The sequence below is a fragment of the Colias philodice genome, chromosome 15 (assembly GCF_061535455.1).
Source record: "Colias philodice isolate Cphi_HAF_F1 chromosome 15, ilColPhil1 Martin Lab GWU primary, whole genome shotgun sequence".
Lineage (NCBI taxonomy): Eukaryota > Metazoa > Arthropoda > Insecta > Lepidoptera > Pieridae > Colias > Colias philodice.
In genome coordinates this window covers 10893086-10916422 of record NC_143100.1, presented here as the reverse complement: position 1 = coordinate 10916422, position 23337 = coordinate 10893086, and the positions used below count along the sequence as shown (strand labels likewise).

The 23337-nt window shown below is 32.6% G+C and overlaps 1 protein-coding gene across 4 annotated transcripts in view; it reads left to right on the top strand.

The window, feature by feature from the left end:
• The window catches only part of LOC149482500 (proton-coupled amino acid transporter-like protein pathetic), a 56572-nt gene that overhangs the window by 20221 nt on the left and 13014 nt on the right, over positions 1 to 23337 (top strand). For all 4 annotated transcript variants that reach the window (XM_089704347.1, XM_089704346.1, XM_089704348.1 and 1 more), the window contains 4 exons: positions 459 to 580; positions 9252 to 9336; positions 18136 to 18380; positions 22960 to 23172. In XM_089704347.1, the coding sequence (XP_089560473.1) occupies positions 459 to 580; positions 9252 to 9336; positions 18136 to 18380; positions 22960 to 23172 (665 nt within the window). The remainder of the gene's footprint in view (positions 1 to 458; positions 581 to 9251; positions 9337 to 18135; positions 18381 to 22959; positions 23173 to 23337) is intronic.

The following is a 23337-nucleotide window of genomic DNA, read 5'->3' as shown; positions in this document are numbered from 1 at the left end:
GTTTTTTAATCTAATTAAAGATGACGCCTAAATCTTAGTAGGTATAATAATATACACACTGTCACAGTTAAAATATGAATAAGTATAATAATCCATTTGGGGTAGTTTTTTCATATTAGGTTACTATATAATGCCCGAATACATCCAGAACTCATAATTTGTTACTCAGTGTTGTTAATTTTAACGTTAACTAAATAGACATCAAATTTATTATTTTGGCGTTATAAACACAGAATCCTAGTTTACTTATTTATTTAGAAGTCGGACAAATTTATGTAATATTGATACAATTTAGTACAAAGATTATCTAACGACTCCCGAGAAACATTGAATTCTTTTACTTTATTCCAGTGGGAACCATCTTTATAAGCAAGAGATTCATATAAGAGGTTAATTAAAACAAATTACTCAATAAAAATAGTGTAGTATAGCTTATTAATAAATACATTTAATTTAAGGTGAAAACTTCTCGCGACATTTGTCAAGAATGCAAAATGGCCTCCCTGAGTTACACCGATACTTGTGTAAAAGTATTCGAGCGAGGACCGAAGAAATTGCGGAAATATACAGAAGTTGTACGGTAAGTACTTACAAGACTTAACTAGCTGTGCCTCACGGTTTTACCCGCGTGCCTCCACTCCTGTTCGTCTTAGCGTGATATCGAGGAAGGTTATAGCTTATATTATATCGTCTATAACCTTGCTCGATACATGGGTTATCTTACACCGAAATAATTTTTCGAATTGGACCAGTAGTTCCTGAGATTAACGCGTTCAAACAAACAAACAAACTCTTCAGCTTAATAATATTAAATACATACTAGACTTCCGCCCGCGGCTTCGCCCGCGTTTTCTAAGGAAAACCCGCATAGTTCCCGTTCCCGTGGGATTTCCGGGATAAAACCTATCCTATGTATTAATCCAAGTTACCCTCTATTTGTGTGCTAAATTTCATTGTAATCGGTTCAGTAGTTTTTACGTGAAAGAGTAACAAACATCCATACATCCATACATCCATACATCCATACTTACAAACTTTCGCCTTTATAATAATATTAAGATTAAGGTGTGTGTTCTTTTGTAGTTAGTTTCCAATATCTTATTTGATATATTTAATAGTAAATTTGAATTTTAAATCAAGTGTGTGTAATAAAGAAATTTACTAATAGAGTAAGATCCCAGAGCGATAAGACATAACTTATTTTCTAAAAGATGAAACTTTAAGTTCTCAGTAGTGTCTCATGTACTTTGTATACCTGGGTGTTTGTGAAGTTTGCCCAGTGACACCTGGGCAGGTACCAGGTGAGAAAGGTGACTAAAAATAAGAGTTACTTTACTTAAATTTAGATGGCTGATTTTTAGATATATTTTATAGAATATCATTCTCAAATGGTATCCCAAGTATCAGACACTTTTCATGGACCAAAACTTTTGTCAGACGCTTTAAAGCTCCACTTCCAAAAATAAAATAATGCGCGCAATGTATTATACATTATATAATGAATACTATACATTGCGCGCACATACACAGTAGACTGAAACAGAATGTGAGTTAAAGAAGGAGAACCGGGTTACTATCTATACACATATACAGGGTGTCCCAAAAAGTAGTGATGAACGGAAGCTGGGAGGTAGAGGACCAAGAGGGCTATCCGAATCACCCCCATGTGTGTTATGCGATTTTTCGTATTTTCGGAGTTATTACATTTTTTTCAATTTTTCATCTATCGCCGAGTACGATGAGATTTTTATTTATGGTGACGTGAATTATTGCGCTAGATGCTTGTTTTTTTTTTGTGTGCTAAGCTGAAAGATAGGCCAATTCAGTATGGTAACATTTACTATCGTTAAATCTTCGAATGGAATAAAAAAAAGAATTAAATGCCAAGAAAGATAAAATTACCCAGTATGTTCATAACTTCAAGGGCCCATAAAAAAATAAAATCACATAAAAAAGGTTTTCCATTTGGCTTTAAAAACTTGCTCTATCGATCAGGTAGCCACCATAAAAATTTCATTTTATTATTCTGAAGGCTTCAATCGAAAAATTGAAATCTAAATGTGGTAAGTGCAAAATTTTTATTAACATGATGATCATTAAAACCAATAAATAGGTGTTTAATTACCAGAATTTTTTTAAATAGCCCCGCTGTTGCTCAGTGCAAGTGCGACATCACCGTAAAAAGTTGTCTTTTAAATGTCTGAATGCTTTTTTATCATTTTTAATGGTTTCTTCTGCTACTATGAATTTCCGGGTTATTTTGTCCAAATTGGGGCATTCTCTCAAGTAGCCGAGGTCTTTTTAGTATCCCCATTGAAAAAAAATCAATGGGGTTTATTCGAGGGACCGTGGAGGCCAGGCTTTAAAGCAGGCGTCACCGGCGCATGCGCAGGCTGCAACGACCAATCCATCTTTCAGGGTATTTTTGCCCTTTAGCCTGGCCTCCACGGTCTCCGGACATAAACCCTATTGAATTTTTTCCGTGGGGATACTACAAAGACGAGAGACTGCCACAATTTGGACGAAATAACCCGGAAATTCATAGTAGCAGAAGAAACCATTAAAAATGATAAAAGAGCATTCAGACATTAAAAAGACAACTTTTTACGGTGATGTCGCACTTGCATTGAGCAACAGCGGGGCTATTTAAAAAAAATTCATTTTTAAACACCTATTTATTGGTTTTAATAATCATCATGTTAATAAAAATTTTGCACTTACCACATTTAGATTTCAATTTTTCGATTGAAGCCTTCAGAATAATAAAATGAAATTTTTAGGGTAGCTACCTGATCGATAGAGCAAGTTTTTAAAAGCCAAATGGAAAACCTTTTTTATGTGATTTTATTTTTTTATGGGCCCTTGAAGTTATGAACATACTGGGTAATTTTATCTTTCATAGCATTTAATTCTTTTTTTTATTCCATTCGAAGATCTAACGATAGTAAATGTTACCATACTGAATTGGCATATCTTTCAGCTTAGCACACAAAAAAAAACAAGCATCTAGCGCAATAATTCACGTCACCATAAATAAAAATCTCATCGTACTCGGCGATAGATGAAAAATTGAAAAAAATGTAATAACTCCGAAAATACGAAAAATCGCATAACACACATGGGGGTGATTCGGATAGCCCTCTAAGTCCTCTACCTCCCAGCTTCAGTATATCACTACTTTTTGGGACACCCTGTATATACACTCGCTCTGAAACGCATGCATAATGCTCTCGCGTTCGTACTCACGGCCGAATATTTTTTGTGTTTAGTGGATTTTTGGTCATTCCAATTTGTCTGACTGATTAAATATAATTTTGTAATAGTTATGTTGATAACATATTAAAAAATCAGACATTTAAAAATAAGTAAAGTTTATTTATTTTTGGAAGTGAAGCTTTAAAGCGTCTGACAAAAGTTTTGGTCCATGAAAAGTGTCTGATACTTGCGATACCATTTGAGAATGATATTCTATATAATATATCTAAAAATCAGCCATCTAAATTTAAGTAAAGTAACTCTTATTTTTAGTCACCTTTCTCACCTGGTACCTGCCCAGGTGTCACTGGGCAAACTTCACAAAAACGCAGGTATACAAAGTACAGGAGACACTACTGAGAACTTAAAGTTTCATCTTTTAGAAAATAAGTTATGTCTTATCCCTCTGGGATCTTGGACTATAACAAAAAGCTCGTAGTTAGTTGCGTAAAAAATCGTGTATTGCTCATTATTATTCAAAGTTTTTATGATTTTTTTAAGCATTGCATAGCTTCTATCGCGGGCCTTGAGCGCGGGGACCGAATCCAGAAATTCCGTAACGAAAAATCCTCACGCTCCCCACTCCGACGGGCACGGAGGTGTGGCTTGAAGGCATATAGCATGCAATAGCTTTACCGCGGCAGTTCCCGAGTGCCACACGTATTTTTTTTGTAATAGGTAGTTTATCAGTTACATATATTAATGAAACAATTATTTTGGAATGAAAATAGTTAATCTACATTTAAATGCGTTTGTTAATAGTTACACTTATTTTTACAGTACAATACAGTATTTAATCTACTGCTAAAATATAAATAACATCAAGCATCCTTCTTCCAACGAATAAAATTCAAAGTTTTTAGAATTAAATATTTATACGTAACTTTTTAACAATTTTTATATTGTTTCTTATACATACATAATATAATAAATGACGAAGTATGTGTAAGTAATTATTCATTTAAAACCACAGCGCCGATTTAATTGCCTGAAATATAAAAGATGAAATACAGGTTTAACACATAGGTACTAAAAATAACCCTAAGTACTATAAATAATAACCTAAGGATTGAAAGTGATTAAATATTTTCACGAAATAATCATACTACCTATAGAGATTTAATCGCCCCCCAAAAAAACTATAATATTAACTAGATTTCCGTCCGCGGCTTCGCCCGCGTTTTCAAAGTAAAACCCGCATAGTTCCCGTTCCGGGATAAAACCTATCCTATGTGCTAATCCAAGTTACCCTCTATAAGTGTGCTAAATTTCATTGTAATTGGTTCAGTAGTTTTTACGTGAAAGAGTAACAAACATCCATACATCCATACATCCATACTTACAAACTTTCGCCACTTACAAACTTTTGCCTTTATAATAGTATTAAGATTAAGATAATCACGATTACATTTTCATCATCATCTGCTCATATACGTTCCCTCTGCTGGGACACGGGCTTTAGATTCTAAGACATATTATCGGCTTCCTCACGATGTTTTTCTTCACCGTTCGAGCAGTGGCGATGTTATATCCGGTGTTCCGCAGGGACCGCATCTTAGGACCGTTTTTGTTCTTAGTGTATATTAATGACTATAATAAAACAACAGAATGAAGTGCAGAACGGAACTGACATGTTTTATTATTTGAAACATATATATATTCCTATATCACCAAACCAGCCAGTACAGTAAGAAGTTCACATATAACATATTAGATATTATTTTTCTACACCCCCACTATATCTAACAATGTTATATTGATAAGTGTACAATAACATAAATATGCTGAACCCCCAGTTGTAATTGTAATCTTCACATCGCCAGAACATAAAACTGACAACTTTTCACTGTTTGCAACGATAATTTCCTGTTTCTGATCATAAGACGCATTCATAACCCAACTTTCATTTGCCGTAAGGTGTACACTGGCTCCAGAGTCAATATACCATGCATTTTTATTGAAATTCCCGCTTAGGAACACAGCACTAAAAGCATTAGACTGCATTCGGGGTTTTTCTTTGGAGTTCGACGCGTTTTCGTTAATTGTACATTGATTTCGATAGTGTCCTTTTTGTTTACATCGGTAACATTTCACCAAAGAGTATACAATTACTACGTAAGACATGTCACTGTCTTCACCTTGACGTTTGATTTTGACGGATCGACAATGTTACCAACATTGACATTTTTTCTTGACGCCATTTTATTTTTCATGTACTTCGAACGAGCTGCGAATGCTCCGCCAACTTCATCATGTTCCTCTATGGTTGACTCCATGTCTAACAATTTCGACTTTATAGAATCAGCCGTTATGTTAATGCCTGAATGCTCTATTGCCATGATCATCGGTGAAAACCGCTCTGGTAATCCTGCTAATAACAATGAGCCTGTCCACTGGTCATTTATTTCAAAACCTGTGCCACATAATTTTTGAGCCGTGTCAATTATTTGAGTCACATAGGACGTCATTGAACTGCAGTTTTCCAGTCTTATCGAAATTAGATTCCGTAACAGATTTATCCTTCTTGAAAAACCGTTGTCATCGAATAACTGTTGTAATTTTTCCCAGAGTTCTTTTGATGTTCTTACACTTTTTACATGTACAAACAAAGACGGATCGATTGTCATAATCAGCTTTGCCCGGTTTTTTTCGTCATCTGCAGCTCCTACGCTCGCTCCTTCTGGCTTTACACAATGTTTCATGCCTTCAAGGATTAGGAAATTCTCTGCCGCGAAGCACCACTCGCCGTAATTTTCCCGTCCACGTAATTAAGGTACATTTATCAAGTAGTTGGCCGCCATCGTAATTCCAAATAAAAATTTTATTTCACGAATATCCAACAAGACAATGAAAAAACGTGTTGAAAAAAGCTTTTTAACACTCGTACCAAAACGAAATTCTTGTTAAAAAAAAACTGCTTTTTTACTGATTCTCTGGGCCCATAACCTATAATAAAACAACAGAATGAAGTGCAGAACGGAACTGACATGTTTTATTATTTGAAACATATATATATTCCTATATCACCAAACCAGCCAGTACAGTAAGAAGTTCACATATAACATATTAGATATTATTATTTTTCTACAATGACCTACCTTATTATTTGCAGGATATGTGTGAAATAGTACTGTTGGTAGATGACACCTCATTAATAATATTTAATGACACAAATGTTGACGAAGTAAACTCTGCTCTTTTACGCATATCCAATTGGTTTAATGATAATTTACTATTAAATACAAAAAAAAATTGTGTAGAATTTATCCTCCCAAACGTAAAAAAGGTGAAAAGAAATATTATTTTAAACGGGGAGGTATTATAATATATAATCTACTGTTTTTCTTGGTTTGACATTAGATGAGAAGCTTCAATGGGGGGCCCATGTTACCACGTTTATCGCGCGCATTTATTTCCTGCACGTCCGCCTGGTCTCCAACCCCGGACTCATCAATTTAAAATCCGAGCTCCTCACCACTGCTACATTTACGATTACGTTTAAACCTACATAATTAATAGAGGAACTGACATATTTCCAAAGTTATTCACACAACTATGCCAACGAACTTTCCACTTAACAGCCTTGGAACTTGAAACGGTTCCAAACTGTGTTTCACTGGAACAATCACGTAGAAATCATGCATGTTACACTCAAAAATATTAAATTTTAAGGAGTAATAAAATATTAAATTTTACATGTTGCTCGGAATTACAATATACATTGTGTTAGAGTTATAAAATATAGCGAATTAGTTTTTATATTTCCATGAACACACTCATTTCAAAGAAATTTCTTCATTTTGATCTGCTTCTTTTCATATCAAATTATACAAATTGCATATATTTTCATCCTACGTCTTCTTAATCCACATAAATTTCTGAATATTACAAAAATATGCAAACAAAAGCAAAACAAAGCGAATACGCGAATACCGCGTTGAATTGTTACCACGAAACAATTTTAATAAGAAAAGATTGCGAAAGAAATTCAAGATAAATATTCCGTGTTTGAAACAATCAACGAATCATATTTCCTGGCTCTCCTTGAGTTTAAGTTGAAAGGAAACTCATGGCTTCCATGCAATGAGTATTTACACATTAAAAAGTTTTTATCGTCTTCGACAAAAACACAATCTCTTGGGTTCCAATTGTGCATCTATTGTTCAACTTGGTTAAGATGGGTAGAATGTTTTTCACACGATAAAAGTATTTTTGTGAAGATAAGAATTTATACTTAATTATTATTATTATAAAGCTGAAGAGTTTGTTTGTTTGAACGCGCTAATCTAAGGAACTACTGAAAAATTCTTTCGGTAAACAAATAGAAGTGGAGCAATGCGGGTAATACCGCGGGGCACAAGTCACAACTAGTAACATTATATTATGACGGATAAACTCATTTATTCTCAAGCTAGTGTAAATATTTTTAACCTCCTGCGTAAAGGAGAAATGTTTTAAATTTTACACGTGTAACTGTCCGTTTGTAGTTTAGTATGTGCGGTTTTACTTAATCAAAGGGTTTATTTTGTCGAGAGGATTCATAGCAATGTTTGTTGGAAATAGAAGCCTCAAAGATCTGTAATTTCATTGCAACTTACGCGATTTTTTTTCAAGTTATTTATTTAGATACTTACTATTAAAATTATTGATCAACTATTTGACGGGTATTTATTGGAATACTATTTTCACAAAACTGTTATCCTATGTATAATATTTATCCTTCGTACAAATGACAAAAGAATTAGAAATGTAACACTTTAACAGGTACATTATATTATTAAATATACATTTTTTGTGATCATATCCACGCCAGACTATAAAGTGTACGAGTCAAATTTTATCTGTATTCAATAAGCTGTTTTTACAATAAGGAGAAAAAACACCTTCACAAATTTTTTGCGTTTATTAAAAGTTGTGCGAAGTCAAAATGTCACTTACAAAGTTCAACAATGCAAATATTCATTAGCTATCTACAAATCGCTTACAGTCAAGTCTATGACCTTTTTATAGAGCGTTCAAATGTCAGGTTTATTGTACAAAATTGACTGGTTGCGTGTCTATTTATTATTAACTTCAAATATACAGACATTAATCTGAGTATTGCCATAAAATTGCGAATAAATAACCCAAAATAGGTTTCAACTTATTTGGGAAAAGGGCAATAACACGTGTACATTTTACGATGAAAACATAATAGCAATATTGGAAATTAAAAATATTGTGTATTATGATTTACTTATCAAGCTGTTTATCTATTTTCCTAGTAAAAAATAAGTATTTTTTAAATCGTATTTAAGGTTAATGCAATATCTAAAACATGAAAATAAAATAAGGGTAGGTATTTTGGGTATAATGTAAAAAGTGATGTTCTAATCGTCTCTACATCAAAATGGATTCCGCATCGAGAAAACCATACACAAAATGTTTAATGTTAAACTCTATATATTATCATAAAACAAGCTTCTTCTTTGCTTAGGAAAAACAGGAGCAAAAATACCTACATGTAAAATAAAAAGTTCGAGTTAATTGAAATTTACGTCTATTTTGTCTTGTTTATTACCACTTTTACCTAAAAGTATTGTATAGACAAATTTTAGTGGTAAGAAGTAATAAACAATTCTCTCGTTGAATTTTATTAACATGAATTGTTATATACATGTCTGTGATTGTTATCTAGTATGTTAGGTTAGAATTGCCTCCTAGAGCATAATATAAAATAACGTTTACTTTATTAATAAATGCGCTTCAAGTATACTGCTTCTACTATCAACAGCATAAGTCTTACCTAGAACTTCACACAGCATAGATTCAAACTTCGAATGTATTTACAACATTACATTGTACATCTATAGTTCTGAGCTTTGTATGAAAATCGTCGAAACATGCGAATTACCATTAATAATTTCAAAATAACTTCCAGCATAGTTGCATTGTATCCAAAACTATAGCATGTAACTACAAACAATTTGTTTACATAATTACTTACCCTTTCGCAGGCATTTCGCTGACTACGCCATGGCTGGCGTCTGCCTCGGCGGCACTAGCGTCTACGTCATGTTCATTGCTTCTTCCTTGAAGGATGTGAGTACATTTCCCCTGTAAAAGCGGTAATGGATTGTAAATAGTTTCCTTAACTAATACTTTCGAATAGGATTTATGTATGTATATGGTATGTTTAAGGGTTGTATAGGGTATTTTAATGTATAAACTAAAGAGATACAGCGCTTTGCCCAGGGGTCATGGGATTATTGTGAAATATGGAAATTAAATAATTTGTCTTTTGCAAAGGGTTAATAGAGGTTTTATAATAATTAACTACATCTAAAATGGACGAGGAAAAGGCCGAAATAGATTTTAATGTTTCTATAATATGATACTTTCTAGTTGTAAGTTTTATATTATATACAGATAAATAATGTGTAATCGACTACCATAATATATATTATGTCATAACTTTCTACTATTTTAAGACAACTGTAACAACAAAATGTCGATTTTAATAAGATCATTACAACAATATTTTTAGGTTCCTTTTAGAATAACTTAGTAAATTGTCAAAAATGCAATAAGTGAAGACGATCTCCAAATACTTCTTCTTCTTTTTAAAGGCTCTATCTAATAGAAAGGTTCTACCAATGCCAATTTTAAATTCAAGTATTAATTAAATAAGTCATATTATTATAAAATACTAGAGGTCCGCCCCGGCTTCGCCCGTGGTACATATTTCGCAATAAAAGATAGCCTATGTCCTTTCTCGGGTATCAAAATATCTCCATACCAAATTTCATGCAAATTGGTTCTGTAGTTTAGGCGTGATTCAGTAACAGACAGACAGACAGAGTTACTTTCGCATTTATAATATTAGTATGGATTATAATAAATATATAGCTTCTTTAGTTCTCCATTAAATTGTCGTTAAAGTAACAGAGACAGCTATAAATCACTGTATTACAAATGCTCAGTAGTTTAGAACTACAAGAGCTTTGCAATATAGGCTTCAAGTTAAGTGCAAACTTGATTAACTCACTGCCAGAGGCGTGACAAGCACGAATATTCAAACTTAGTTCAACTATTAAAATACATTTAATAGTAACTAGCAAACCGGGCGAACTCCGTTTCGCCACCAGAGACACCTTTTATTTGCTATAAACCTCACGGAGCTCGAGACCTTTCCAACGAATGCAAAACCGTGGAAATCGGTTCGTGCATTCTGGAGTTATAGCGTCAGGAAGGAAAACCCGACTTATTTTTATATAGTAGATTACACTTTACTAGATAAAAAGCATATTATTTATAATACTTGTAGGTACGTAACTATTTACTACAGTTTAGAAAGTTTTGCTGTACTGACAAAATAGACCTTTTATTACTTAAAATATGGGTATTATAAAATACGGAGATATTTTTTTTTTTGTTGAACAATTTGATATTTGATATAAAAAAATTGTTTGTTATAAAAAAATCCGCTTACACTCTGCTCATTCGTTGCACATTTAACGTCTATTAAAAAATAAATTAAACAAAGAAATATAAATTGCAAAAATATAGAGCTATACATATTGCTAAATATTTAAAAAGTACTTAGAACTTTTCAACACGACTCTTAAAACTGGTGAAAGAACGAGAATGAAATTTTAAAATGTATTATTTTAATTAATCTGAAGAAACAAATTATTGAATGTAAATTATGTAGATAATGTGTTTAATAGAAAATAAATTAATAATACCGCTGCTAACATCTAAATATTAGTAAAGTAATGGAAATAAACCAAAGTAATTAAAATTATTTAAAATTACTTAACTTTAAACAATATAAACATTAAACACCCAATTAATTTCGCAATTGAAAACCAAAATTCCATGTGTACCTACGCTAAGTACTGTCATAATATTCTAAGAATTATTTACTTATAGGAAAGATAAAAGTAGCTAAATATAAATTATTCCTGTAAACTGAAGCCGCTGGGCTTCAGTTTCAAAAAAATGGTTAAGTGCTAAACTTTTTTTGTATCAGCCTTCTCAGCCAAAGAAAACTTTTGCTTGCAAATAAAAAGTCTGAAACATGAACTAATCTTTTTCAACCACTCGTAGTTTTAAATACTCTTAATTATTCGAGATTTTAAGCGTATTTGGGACCTCGCCAACTATGCAAATAATATAATAGTCTGAATATTCTCCGACAAGATCGTATTGCATAAATTAAAACTTGTTAATTACGTGCCATTCCATCTTTCCATCTGTTTACTACTTACCATAAAAATGCTGAATCGATTTCCAACTGAATTTTTCAATAAATAGTTCAAAATGTAGTCCCTGGCTGAGATTATTAGCCAACATTTTTTATTAGTATGGGAAAAGTTATAAATATAAGCCAGAATATATAATAGTTCTAATTGCCCATGTAATAGAGTATAGAATACCGTGTATATAATATGTTTATGTGTACTGCGTATTGCTGATTCTCCACTGTGATTGGAGAATACAATTAATTTATGACGTCACTAGAACTCATTGTTACCTAAAGATATTTTCGGAGGTCAATCTATTTGCAGGAAGAAAATATACAATAAATTTAAAGCGTAAATAGGTATATTATAACCAAAAATAAATTAGAGAGAAGAAAATATTAATAGAATTCGAATGATCAATGACTGAAGGCAAAATTATCTGTTTTATTCAAATAAAAGTTGATCCATGCATACTAAGAGAAGCTATGAAGCTATACATCAAAGCATCAAAAATAGTACACGTACCAGCAATTTGCAACAATATTCCCAACACATTTCTTTCACTCATATACTAGTAAACTTTAATCAAACGTATGAACTGTTGTGACCTTATCTCTAGGCCAACGACTGACTAATATTTACAACCGTAAAAGTGTTGCCACGCGACTTTCAACCTTATTGCGATCAACAAAAAACGTTTTTTAAGATAAATGTAACTCGTTCGCTAAAAGAGATTGAATTAAATTGTAGTGTTTACATCTGGCTTATAATATTATCTATCCTCGACATAAATTACTGGTTAAGTGACAATTATCCTTATTAGTTGAAACGTGTCTCGGATTTCTTAGTTTTATGTGCATCTTTTTAAACACGTGCACAGTATACGAGCTCTATAATAAAACAAAGTCGCTTTCTCTGTCTCTAGACTCTATGTCGCTATGTATGCGCAAATCTTTAAAACTACGCAACATTTTTTGATGCAGTTTTTTAATAGATAAAGTGATTCAAGAGCAAGCTTTTAGTATATAATTTATTAGGTTTTAGACAAAGGGGCGAAGCCGCGGGCGGAATTCTAGACTGTAGTATTTTAAAAATTCTATACTAGTTTCTCTGCCTGGCATCACGACATTCTGTAATAATGTAGTATTGTATTTTGCGAATGAAATCTTTTCTGTGTTTATCTCATTCCTAATAAAATTAAATCTTTAAAAATAAAATAAAAGCTTTCCGTCTGCGGCTTTGCTCTATATATCTCAATAATATATAATCAATAGACATTATGTGGAATATTAACTTTTAAAAGAGGTGATAAAAGGGATTAATTTCCATCCCTTATTTCACCCCATATAATTGTATCTTTTTATACTTTAATTTCAATAAAAAAACGATGAATTGTTAAAGAATGAACGAAATTAAAATAGAATAAAGAGAGTAAACGATTTTGGTTATACAAATGGTTCCATCTTTAATAAGAACAGGAAATCTACGTATTTTATTTCAGAAATTGTTTCTGTTATTTACATTATTTCTTCAAAGATAATCGGAATTATATTTTCATTTCGTCAGTCTTAGTTGTATTTGATTTATTTAAATACACACTTATTTATAAAGCTTTGAACGTTTACTTTTAAAGATATTATTTTGTTTAATAAAAAGATCACAATTTATTAATTAGAAAGGGTATTGGATACCTTTTTATTAACCGACTTCAAAAAAAAGGAGGAGGTTATCAATTCGGCCGGTATGTTTTTTTTTTATGTATGTACACCGATTACTCCGAGGTTTCTGAACCGATTTACGTGAACTTTTTGTTCGATGCGGGATGGTGTCGAATTGGTCCCATAAAAATTTTATTCGGATAGGCCCAGTAGTTTTTATTTTATGAGCATTTTTGTATGTACCTATATTTGTAAATGTTGCAAATGCAAGTTTGAAGTCGGTTGTTTTTAACGCAGTTATCACTTGTATTATAATTAAACTTCTTGGTGCCAAACTAACTAGCCAATATTGATATTTTACATTAACTTATTGTTTCATTAGCTACAAACAAATATATCCAAAATTATATTATATATTTGTCTACCCGTATTAAACTTGTATTACGTTAACAATAAATTAAACAATTTACTTCAATCGTCAAAGAAGTTGTGTACGATACAGATAAAACGCTTACTTTAAAATAGTCTGTCTGAAAAAGATCTAAAAGCTTAAGATTACTGCTTATCATCAGGTGGAGTGTCAGATCTATCGTATCAACTTCTAATCCTATTTATTTTCTACGATTCACATTCACCTGTGACGACAATTATTATAGTATGAAAAAAGAACATGTTTTTATGAAACTTTTCTTGAAATAAAAAATTTAATAATTGTAAAAGTTTCTGGATTGCAATATTTCCTACACCGACCGGTGACATAAAAGGCTTACTGTAAGAAAGATTGTTATACTGTGTAAATGTCTAATATTCTACCTTATAATTTAACTAGATTTCCGTCCGCGGCTTCGCCCGCGTTTTCAAAGGAAAACCCGCATAGTTCCCGTTCCCGTGGGATTTCCGGGATAAAACCTATCCTATGTGTTAATCCAAGTTACCCTCTATATGTGTGCTAAATTTCATTGTAATCGGTTCAGTAGTTTTTACGTGAAAGAGTAACAAACATCCATACATCCATACATCCATACATCCATACATCCATACATCCTTACATACTTTCGCCTTTATAATAGTATAATTTAATTAAGATTTTTGTTTGTTTTGTTTACCTAATACCCCCTTAAGTCCCTTCCGCTCGAAGAAAAGGAAAGAGACGGGCAACTCCCAAAAAACTATACTAATGTTAGAAAGCTGAAAGTGAATTGATCGTTTATTTGAAAGGACTTCTGCTGGAACTCTGCAGAATATAAGTGTTACTTTAGCATCGAATAATATTTCTGTGCTGCTAGTCCCCTTATTCACACAGGGATACCTACTAAAGCATCAATGTCAAATATTATTTTAGAGAGCAGAGTTGCGTGGTTCAGTTAGTTTATCAGACTTGTTCGATTTTCATATTATATCTATTCATCCGATATTTTTCGTATATAATTTTTCATTTCGTATTTACATTCAAAGTTAAAAAATTTTTATTGGAATACGGGATGAAAGTATATATGGGGAAGCTTTTTCATTAAACTTGCAATGAGCGGGTGAAAGCTGCTGCATTAAGAAAATAAATAACCAATGCAACGAATATACTAATAAATTAAGCTTCTCTGTAACTAAGTTTTATATTTACTTAATGTAAATAAACTAAATAAAAAGCTCTTATGATGAAAAAACAGTCAAATCCTTTGAAATCTATTTATTCACTAGCTCCCTTTCCCGTGGGATTTCCGGGATAAAACCTATCTTATCTCTCAAGTAGGATCGAACTGCACATGGTGTGCGAATTTTATTATAATCGGTTAAGTGGTTTAGGAGTCCATTTAGGACAAACACTGTTAACACGAGATTTATATACCTATATTAAGATATATCTTGAATGTATATTATGAATTTAACTCGACACATTCATGCGGTTAAGGAACAATGGATTTGTACTAGGAAAATGCTTTGTTCAACTTCTCTTATTATGGTCTTCGCTTTGTTAAACCAAAATTCGTATGACTAGCGAAATAAAATGAGAGCTTTTAATTTTCAAACTTTTTAAACCTTACTACTTTTCAGTTCATCTACCTATGTGTATCTCTTATATGTATTTATATTATATTTATGTTTCTAGACAATTTTAAATAACCTCATGAAAACTAACTAAACGAAATATACTTGGAAGTGGTAACCAACAGATAAACATATCTTCTTGTACTGTCTGTACATTTTTATGAAAGCTCATTAACCCACGCAACTTCCCTCTGCTATCAGAAAAATTCTGATATTAGTTTATTTCTATAATAGACTCTCGCAATATTCAGACTAACCTCTGCACTGACATAGACCATTATAATAATTCAATTTCATTTTAGACCGACAGTTTCTTATTTAAAAGGCGCATAATATTCAGTTGCGGGAATATGCCCCAATCATAATCATATTAACACTAGTCAATGAACTCTAGATCAGAAGGCAACGGCTCAGAAAAATGTCCATTAAAGTTTTGTTGCAGACAAATATATAAATACTAACTTTGAAAGTCAATCTGGCCCTTTGACCAGTGGACAGGGCCAGTCCAAAATTTAAATATTTCGGCAACTTCAAAGGATTTAGTCACATTCCAGTGTGGTTAAAGGAAAGGTCAATAACCCTAAATAGAGGGAACGGTATGGAAAATAGGCGAATAATTTTCTAACTTTGATACTTACCAAATAGTATCCTTGGGATGTAGAACAGCTGACTAGATAGCTCATTCCCAAATTGCGAATTTTGGTTTATGTTTTAATACGTATTTTAATAAGTGACTTCCAACTGTAGGTATAGCATTATTATCTTATCATAATAAGAAGTCAGTTGATCGGTCAATAATAACTGCAACTAGATTTGAGAGCTGTAAGAAATGTACCTACATACGTTTTAGAGATTTAAATACGTTTGCCAAATATCTCTAGGCTTCTCTATGTTTATATTTTATGGTACCTCATTATAAGAATTAATTATTATTATTGAAACACACACTTCCTTCACATTTTAAATCTAATCTCACATTTTAATTCGACGACAGCAAACGATACATTGTATTACTATAGGCTATTATAGCGGAGGCATTTTCACTTTTGTATGGAAGTGATGTATCTGCTAGTATATATTCTGTGGTATTACTACACTACCACTATCCTCTATTGCAATAAAGTTGCTACTCTTTACGTTATTTGCTTTTTTTCACCTCAATACAGAATGCTTTGTACGATTGCAACTGGTTTCAATAACAGTACTATAGAAATTCCGTAAAAACAGCAACAAGGTTTTCTATGTATATTGGATTTTTAAAAGCCTTCGATATCTGAATGTTCCTTTACACCTTTTATTTAAATATTTATTGCTTTGACAATTATTTTCACCTAAAAAACCTTATGAAGTTATGAATTAGGCATCTTTCGTAATTTTAGGAACGTCCATTAGGAGGGAATCATGTTATTTACATAATATGTTATTAAATTTTATGTATTCATTGTTGTAAGTATTTATAGCTACTGGAATATAAAATGATGGTTGACATTCTTATTCCAATTATACTGACCGGTGTTCTACGAAACGCCTGGATGAAACAGAATATAAATGGCGTCCCTTAAATTGTTACAAAAATAAATTCTCATAATATGAAGACTTGTATTCAGCCTAGAATATTATATTATAATAATTTAGGAAATAGATCTTTAACATGTTAAGATTAGATAATGTTTAAGAAATGCCTTCACCGCAATAAAATGAAGGTATATAAATATATGTAGGTATAGTCGACACAAGCAAAGGGTTACCTACTAACATAATTCCCTATACATCAAGAAGCATAAATCAATACGCATTCTTAAAAACGTTATATTCTTATTTATAGCTATATCCTGAAATTCTGCGGTCAAAGAATCCCGGGTATGATGTGGAGTCATAAATCATGAGAACCCTTCCTGGCTTTTCCTTCATACTGGGCAGTGACGGAATACAGAACATTCCTTATCAATCACATTTATTTATCATGGCTTTATTGTTCCCATAAAGGGGTTTATAAATGAATGTGTGTATGTCAGTGAGCCAGTTATATATATAGATAAAAAAGGTTATTTCAATGTATGTTTTTACTAGTTTAGAAGGCAGATTTGTCAATTTTTTTTACCGTCCACCCAATTTTCGTAAAAATAGGTTAAAAGGTTGCTTCACGTATTAATATACTTCACGGTATGTTCACGGTCTTATGACTTATCTATATAAATAAGACAGGGTAAACTGACTCCCACAGTCTCTATCTAAACCTATAACAATCGTTAATTAATAACTATAATATAATTCAAATTATTATGCAAGCTCTTGATATCCGATCATCTCTAGAAGTAACCGCACTAGATTATACCTGATCCGATTCGTGTCTAAGCATGTTAAATGGATTCTATGATAATAGGATTTATAATACTGAACAAGTTTCCTTGTACAATTAGAAATAGTGATATAATAAAACAATAAACTATTTAGCACATAACGTATTTAATACTAAATTAAATAATTTAGATACATAGAATTTGATCAAGGGTAGAGTGGCATCTTATCGTCGTAATTTTTTAATAAATAAAAAAACTAGATATCACATGACTTCTATTTTTAACATTTTGTTACTTTTCATAGATACAAACAATTAAACAAACAAACTCTTTAGGCTGTATACATTGAAATTGGTATAGAATATATTTTATTTTCTAAATTATAAGTACCGAAAAATATCGTTTAAGTGGTCAAATAAAATAAATAGATACATATACCCCCACAATTTTTCATTAATCCAAAAGAGGACATTTACAAAACCTGTAGGCAACAATAATAATTATGATTATATTTTACCCATGCTTTTGTCCTTAGATTCTCAAAGAACTGAGTGGATATATCCATTTGTACTGTTTATCTGTTAATTTTAATCATTGTTATAAATATATGTTAACGGTACGAATAAATGTATTTTCTTTATTTTGTTCCAGATCATAGACCACTTCGCGCCCGACCATCAATACTCCGTCGAAGCATATTGCGGCATCCTCCTCCTGCCCCTAGTACTGATCACACAAGTACGCTACCTAAAGTTCCTGGTGCCCTTCTCTGTGATTGCCAATCTGTGTCTAGTACTGACCTTCGGAGTAACCTGCTATTATACGTTCGTGGATCTGCCTGAAGTTAGCAACGCGAAATTGGCAGCTGACATCGGGCAATGGCCGTTGTTTTTGAGGTAACTTTTACACTATGGAAAATGATACGTAATTTACAGCTATTGTTCTAACGGACCAAAACGGATTACTAGCGATTTATCCCTAATATAATGGATTCTTTTGCAAAATAGAAGCATTTTCTTTTACTTGAGATTTTTTCGTCTTCTATATTTTGTGTTAAAAGTAAGTTTTTTGTGCGTGCAATAAACAAATATTTTATGTATCTATCTATATTTATGATAAACATTTTACATAGGAAAGGAATGAATAGATTACCGTCTATATTATAATTTGTTAATAATAAAGACAATATTTCTCAAACCTATAAAAAATAAAAAATAAATAAGCAAAAGCTAAAAATGCGATATCATTGTTCAGCCGTTCAGCCTAACACGGTTAACGTTTTCACATTAATATGAAGGGTCATTTTCATAACAAAAAAATTTGAGGTTTTTGGGAAATAAAACCCTTCACAATAATTGTTGACACGTGTAATATTTAATAATAAGTAATATTTTACTATACTATACATTGTTGAATAGAGGAAGAAACGAAATAATATTAAAATGCAATATCTTTCCCAGCCTTTTAGTTTGAAAGAAAATAATAACCTAGAAGATTCTAAAAATAGCTTCAAATCTCCTTTAAAGATTTGAAACGAAAATAGTACTTGGAATGGTTGTTATTGTTAAGAAATCGACGAATCATAGTCCAAACTGAATAACTGCTGAATTTGACATGTATTGACATTAACGTTTGGAAAAATAAAAGCTAGTGAAATTTTTCGTCCATCCGAATATATTTTCAGTTTTCACACTTTGCTCTAATATCATATTAGAATAATTTTCAGTATTTTACGATTGTTTTTGACAGATAACACACCTTTTTGACAGAGAAAACTATATGCTTAGAGCCCCCGCAGACCACAGACTTTTTATCGGCAGATAGTTTGGTCGGGCTCTTAATCAGTACGCAGATATAAGCAAATGCGCACACTATGACGATTAGGTATCGGCCGATAAACAAGTTTGATGGGCTTCCCGATTCAATTCAAACTATACTGTCGGCAAACTATCGGCCGACTGTATAATCAGTATTGGCTCCCTACCACACGCGCAAACACGACGATTTTTTAGTCGGCCGACTAGGCCAATAGTTCAGTTCGCTCCGAGCTTTGACAGCGAATGGTCGGCCGCGCATGTTTTGTAAAATGGCGTCGCTCAATTCTCAGTCGCTTATTTCGGAATTTTCGATCGTAACTTTGATCGAGGAAGTCGAAAAACGCCCTCCACTTTATAAGAAAGACTTAAAAGAGTAGGTACTCTGTATTTGACAAGTTGGTTGAAGCTAGTTATGCTCATTCGATAAAAGGCGAAAATTTTTTCGGGTAATGGAGTAATTTGGAATGCATAGTGTAAAATTTTCCATTTTAATCTATCACTAAAGATAGGATGCACCCAATACTCTCGGGCTCTCTTTTTAATTTTCCTCCTCCGGTGTATGAGAGCAATAATAACAATTCTATACAATGTTTTATTAATTTTCATTGTGCGGTGTGACCACTCTTTTCAACAGTTGGTTAGAAACTAGCAAATAGTCGGCAGACTGTTGGATAGTTTGCGCACTCATAACCGACTGAACTGTTTAGTTGGCTCGGTGTGCGTACTAGCAGGCCAACCCGACTAAACTATCGGCCGATAAAAAGTCTGTGGTCTGCGGGGGCTCTTATTGTATGAATATAGTAGAAATTATATTCCTTATATGAATTTTGAACTAAGATAAATTCTTATAAATATTGCAATGGTTAGGGAGCCAGGTGCAAATTTGGTTAACTATTTCCTCTCAAGAGATAATTCGTCAGACGCATGAGAGTATAGTATTATAAAGCCTCGTGAACGTCAGCTGGCGCTCGGTTGGGGGGGTGAGCGGTTGTAGCCTCCCACGCACATAGGAAAAAAAATACATTCATTCATTCATTTCCTCTCAGCTAAAAATTTGTCAAATTGTAGCTAACCCAATATCTCAACGAAAAAAAATAGTCAGCTGGTTACAACATGGTGTATTATACGTCAGCTGGTGTCTCGAACATGAAAGTTAAATTTAAAGAAAAATTTATTTTCCGTTATTTCCTCTCAAACAAAAATTTACCTGATGATAGCTTATATGTAACTGTGGATAAATATATATGTCAGCTGGCTGTATCTTGGTGGAAAAACCGTCAGCTGATACGGGAGGCTACAACCGCTCTTCCCCCCAATCGAGCTCCAGCTGACGTTCACGAGGCTTCATAATACTATACTTTGATGCATTTTACTAATTACCGCTTGAGAGGAACTTGGTCATAAAATCTGCTGCTGGCTCCCGGACCACAAGTACAAACGCGTCTTGTTTACTTTTTAACAACAAAGAATATTTAAGAAAAATATGATTTATTTCTCTGCAGACTGCATCTTATTCTTTCCGTCATAACTTTGGCTTAAACGAATATCAAATAGACAATATAATTCTCACAAGCTCTGTCTAAGAACTCAGAACATTCACCTTCCCAATGTCTTTAAACTACGTTAAAAATAAAAAAAGACATGTGGCACTCGGGCACTACCGCGGTAAGGTAAAGCTATTGCATAGCATGCCTTCAAGCCACACCTCCGCGCCCGTCGGAGTGGGGAGCGTGAGGTTTTTTCGTTACGGAATTTCTCGATTCGGTGCCCGCGCTCAAGGCCCGCGATAGAAGCTTTGCAAATAGCTTAAAAAAATAACACGATTGGAATATTTTAACGTACTTCGATATAAAATCATATTAAATCGAAGAAAGAATAAATTTACATCCAAACCGAAACAGTAAGTCAACCAAATAAATCTAATTTAACGAAAGACGAAGCCAAAGACAAAGATAATTTAATTTCAGCAGTATTATATAGATTCCTTGGAAAATGAAATAAAAGACGTTTTGAGTTGAAATTTGCCGGTTTTTGGATTCCATGAAATGGTTATAACTGTTGATAAAATAAGTTCAAACTTAATGCAATCAATAGGGTATATTCATATTATACTAAAAATGGTTCAGTAAAGTGTGGTCAAGCAATAATTTCAGTTCACAGTTATAACTTTGTACTCATAATATTATTTCCATGCTCTTACATAACTAATACATTCTTCAAAAATGCTTCCTACTATTTCGTAGAATGTTTTAATAGGTACTAACTCTATTAAACACTACCTCTCAAATATTAGGTACCTCTTGATTTCACTCTGGCTATGCAACAGATTTTACTAGTTTCCTATGGTCATTATAGCCAGGTTGTTTGGCCTATAGCAGCGTTTCCCAACCTGGGGCGGGCGGGTATATCCCAGGGGTACGCAGACAAATCAAGAAAATTACGAAAGCCTGGAATAATCTGTCAAGTGATGGGTGGCTAAGCTATTTCATACAAAAACACTCCAAGAAATCAATTAATTTTTAAAAGCATATAGAAATTAGGTTTTTTGGGGGTCCACGGATCATGATAAGGTGGCGCTAGGGGTCCGCCTTTGGAAAAGGTTGGGAAAGGCTGGCCTATAGCATCGTGTTTACAAACAAGGTAGCAGTTGCTACGCGTGTAGTGCTACGTGTGTAGTAATTAGCTTGTTGTTTGTATGAACTACGGGAGGAAATTGGTTCCGTACAATGTTCGGGATGGGAAATAGAAGGATTTAATACCCAGGCTTGTCCGGGATATATGAAACATTATGTTAATCTGTAGGTACCTTGTTTATGGTAGAATTTTAACTTAGCTTGATTTATTTATTACTTATTTTAATTTTACCACGGTATTACCAGGTGTAATAATAATTATACACCTTAGGTGTTAGTCTGGTACATAAGCTACATCACTGCTAGGTGTAATCAAAATCGGTTCAATAGTTTTCGCATGGAAGAGAAAACATACATCCATACAATCTTATAAACTTTTGCGTTAAAATCTAAATAGAATATTTCCCATACATTAATGAATAATATTGTCTTTAGTTTTACTTAATTACTGTTTCTGGATGTTGCGTTAATTTGTTTAAAACAAACAACTCCCCCATAATTTTCGTGTTTTGTGTCGGCGTCTAATTAAATTTTGTATTGTACGTAAACATTTATAATAATAAATGCATGCAAGTTTATGATTGATGATGCTACCAGATTAAAATATAACTAACTATCTACTGATCATCTCTTATTGTTACTTTATTGTATTATTTTCTATGTGATAAACATTTAAAAAGAAAACGTACCCATATAGAATAATTAATAAGTATAAGTTTTTAATATGTTTTATAAAAAGTGATAACAAAGTTTAAAAAAAAATATTATATAATAAATAATAAAACGTAGGATCTTAACGTCTACAATTTGGACCTGTAAAAAATTAAATAAACATTATTACGTACAAGATATTTCTTCTCTATTAAAGAGAATTCATTTACTCTACATATTAGAAAATAAATGTCTATAAATATTTAAAGAACAAACATATTATATGAAGAAAGTCACTCGGAAGGCTACTCTCATAAATGCATCACATAAAATGAACCTTCCTACCTATAACTTACAGTTCACTTCCCTTCCAGCACAGCAATATTCGCAATGGAGGGAATCAACGTAGTGATGCCGGTTGAGAACGAAATGGCCAAACCAGAACACTTCCTGGGTTGTCCTGGCGTGTTGAACATCACTATGGTGTTAGTAGCTGCATTGTATGGCGTCGTGGGACTCTTTGGTTACATCAAATATGGGGAGGAGGTCCTGGGAAGTATTACGTTGAATCTTCCACAGGATGACATGTAAGTTGAATGGTACCATGAGTAATTGTATTATTTAATCTGTGCCATGTTGTTTCTGTTATATTTAGGGATAGCAATAAGCATTAAATTTCAAATGATGTAACGAATTGCATTCGTAATATTTAATGTCCAACAGAAGTAAGTATAAAATAGATAATCTTGGGA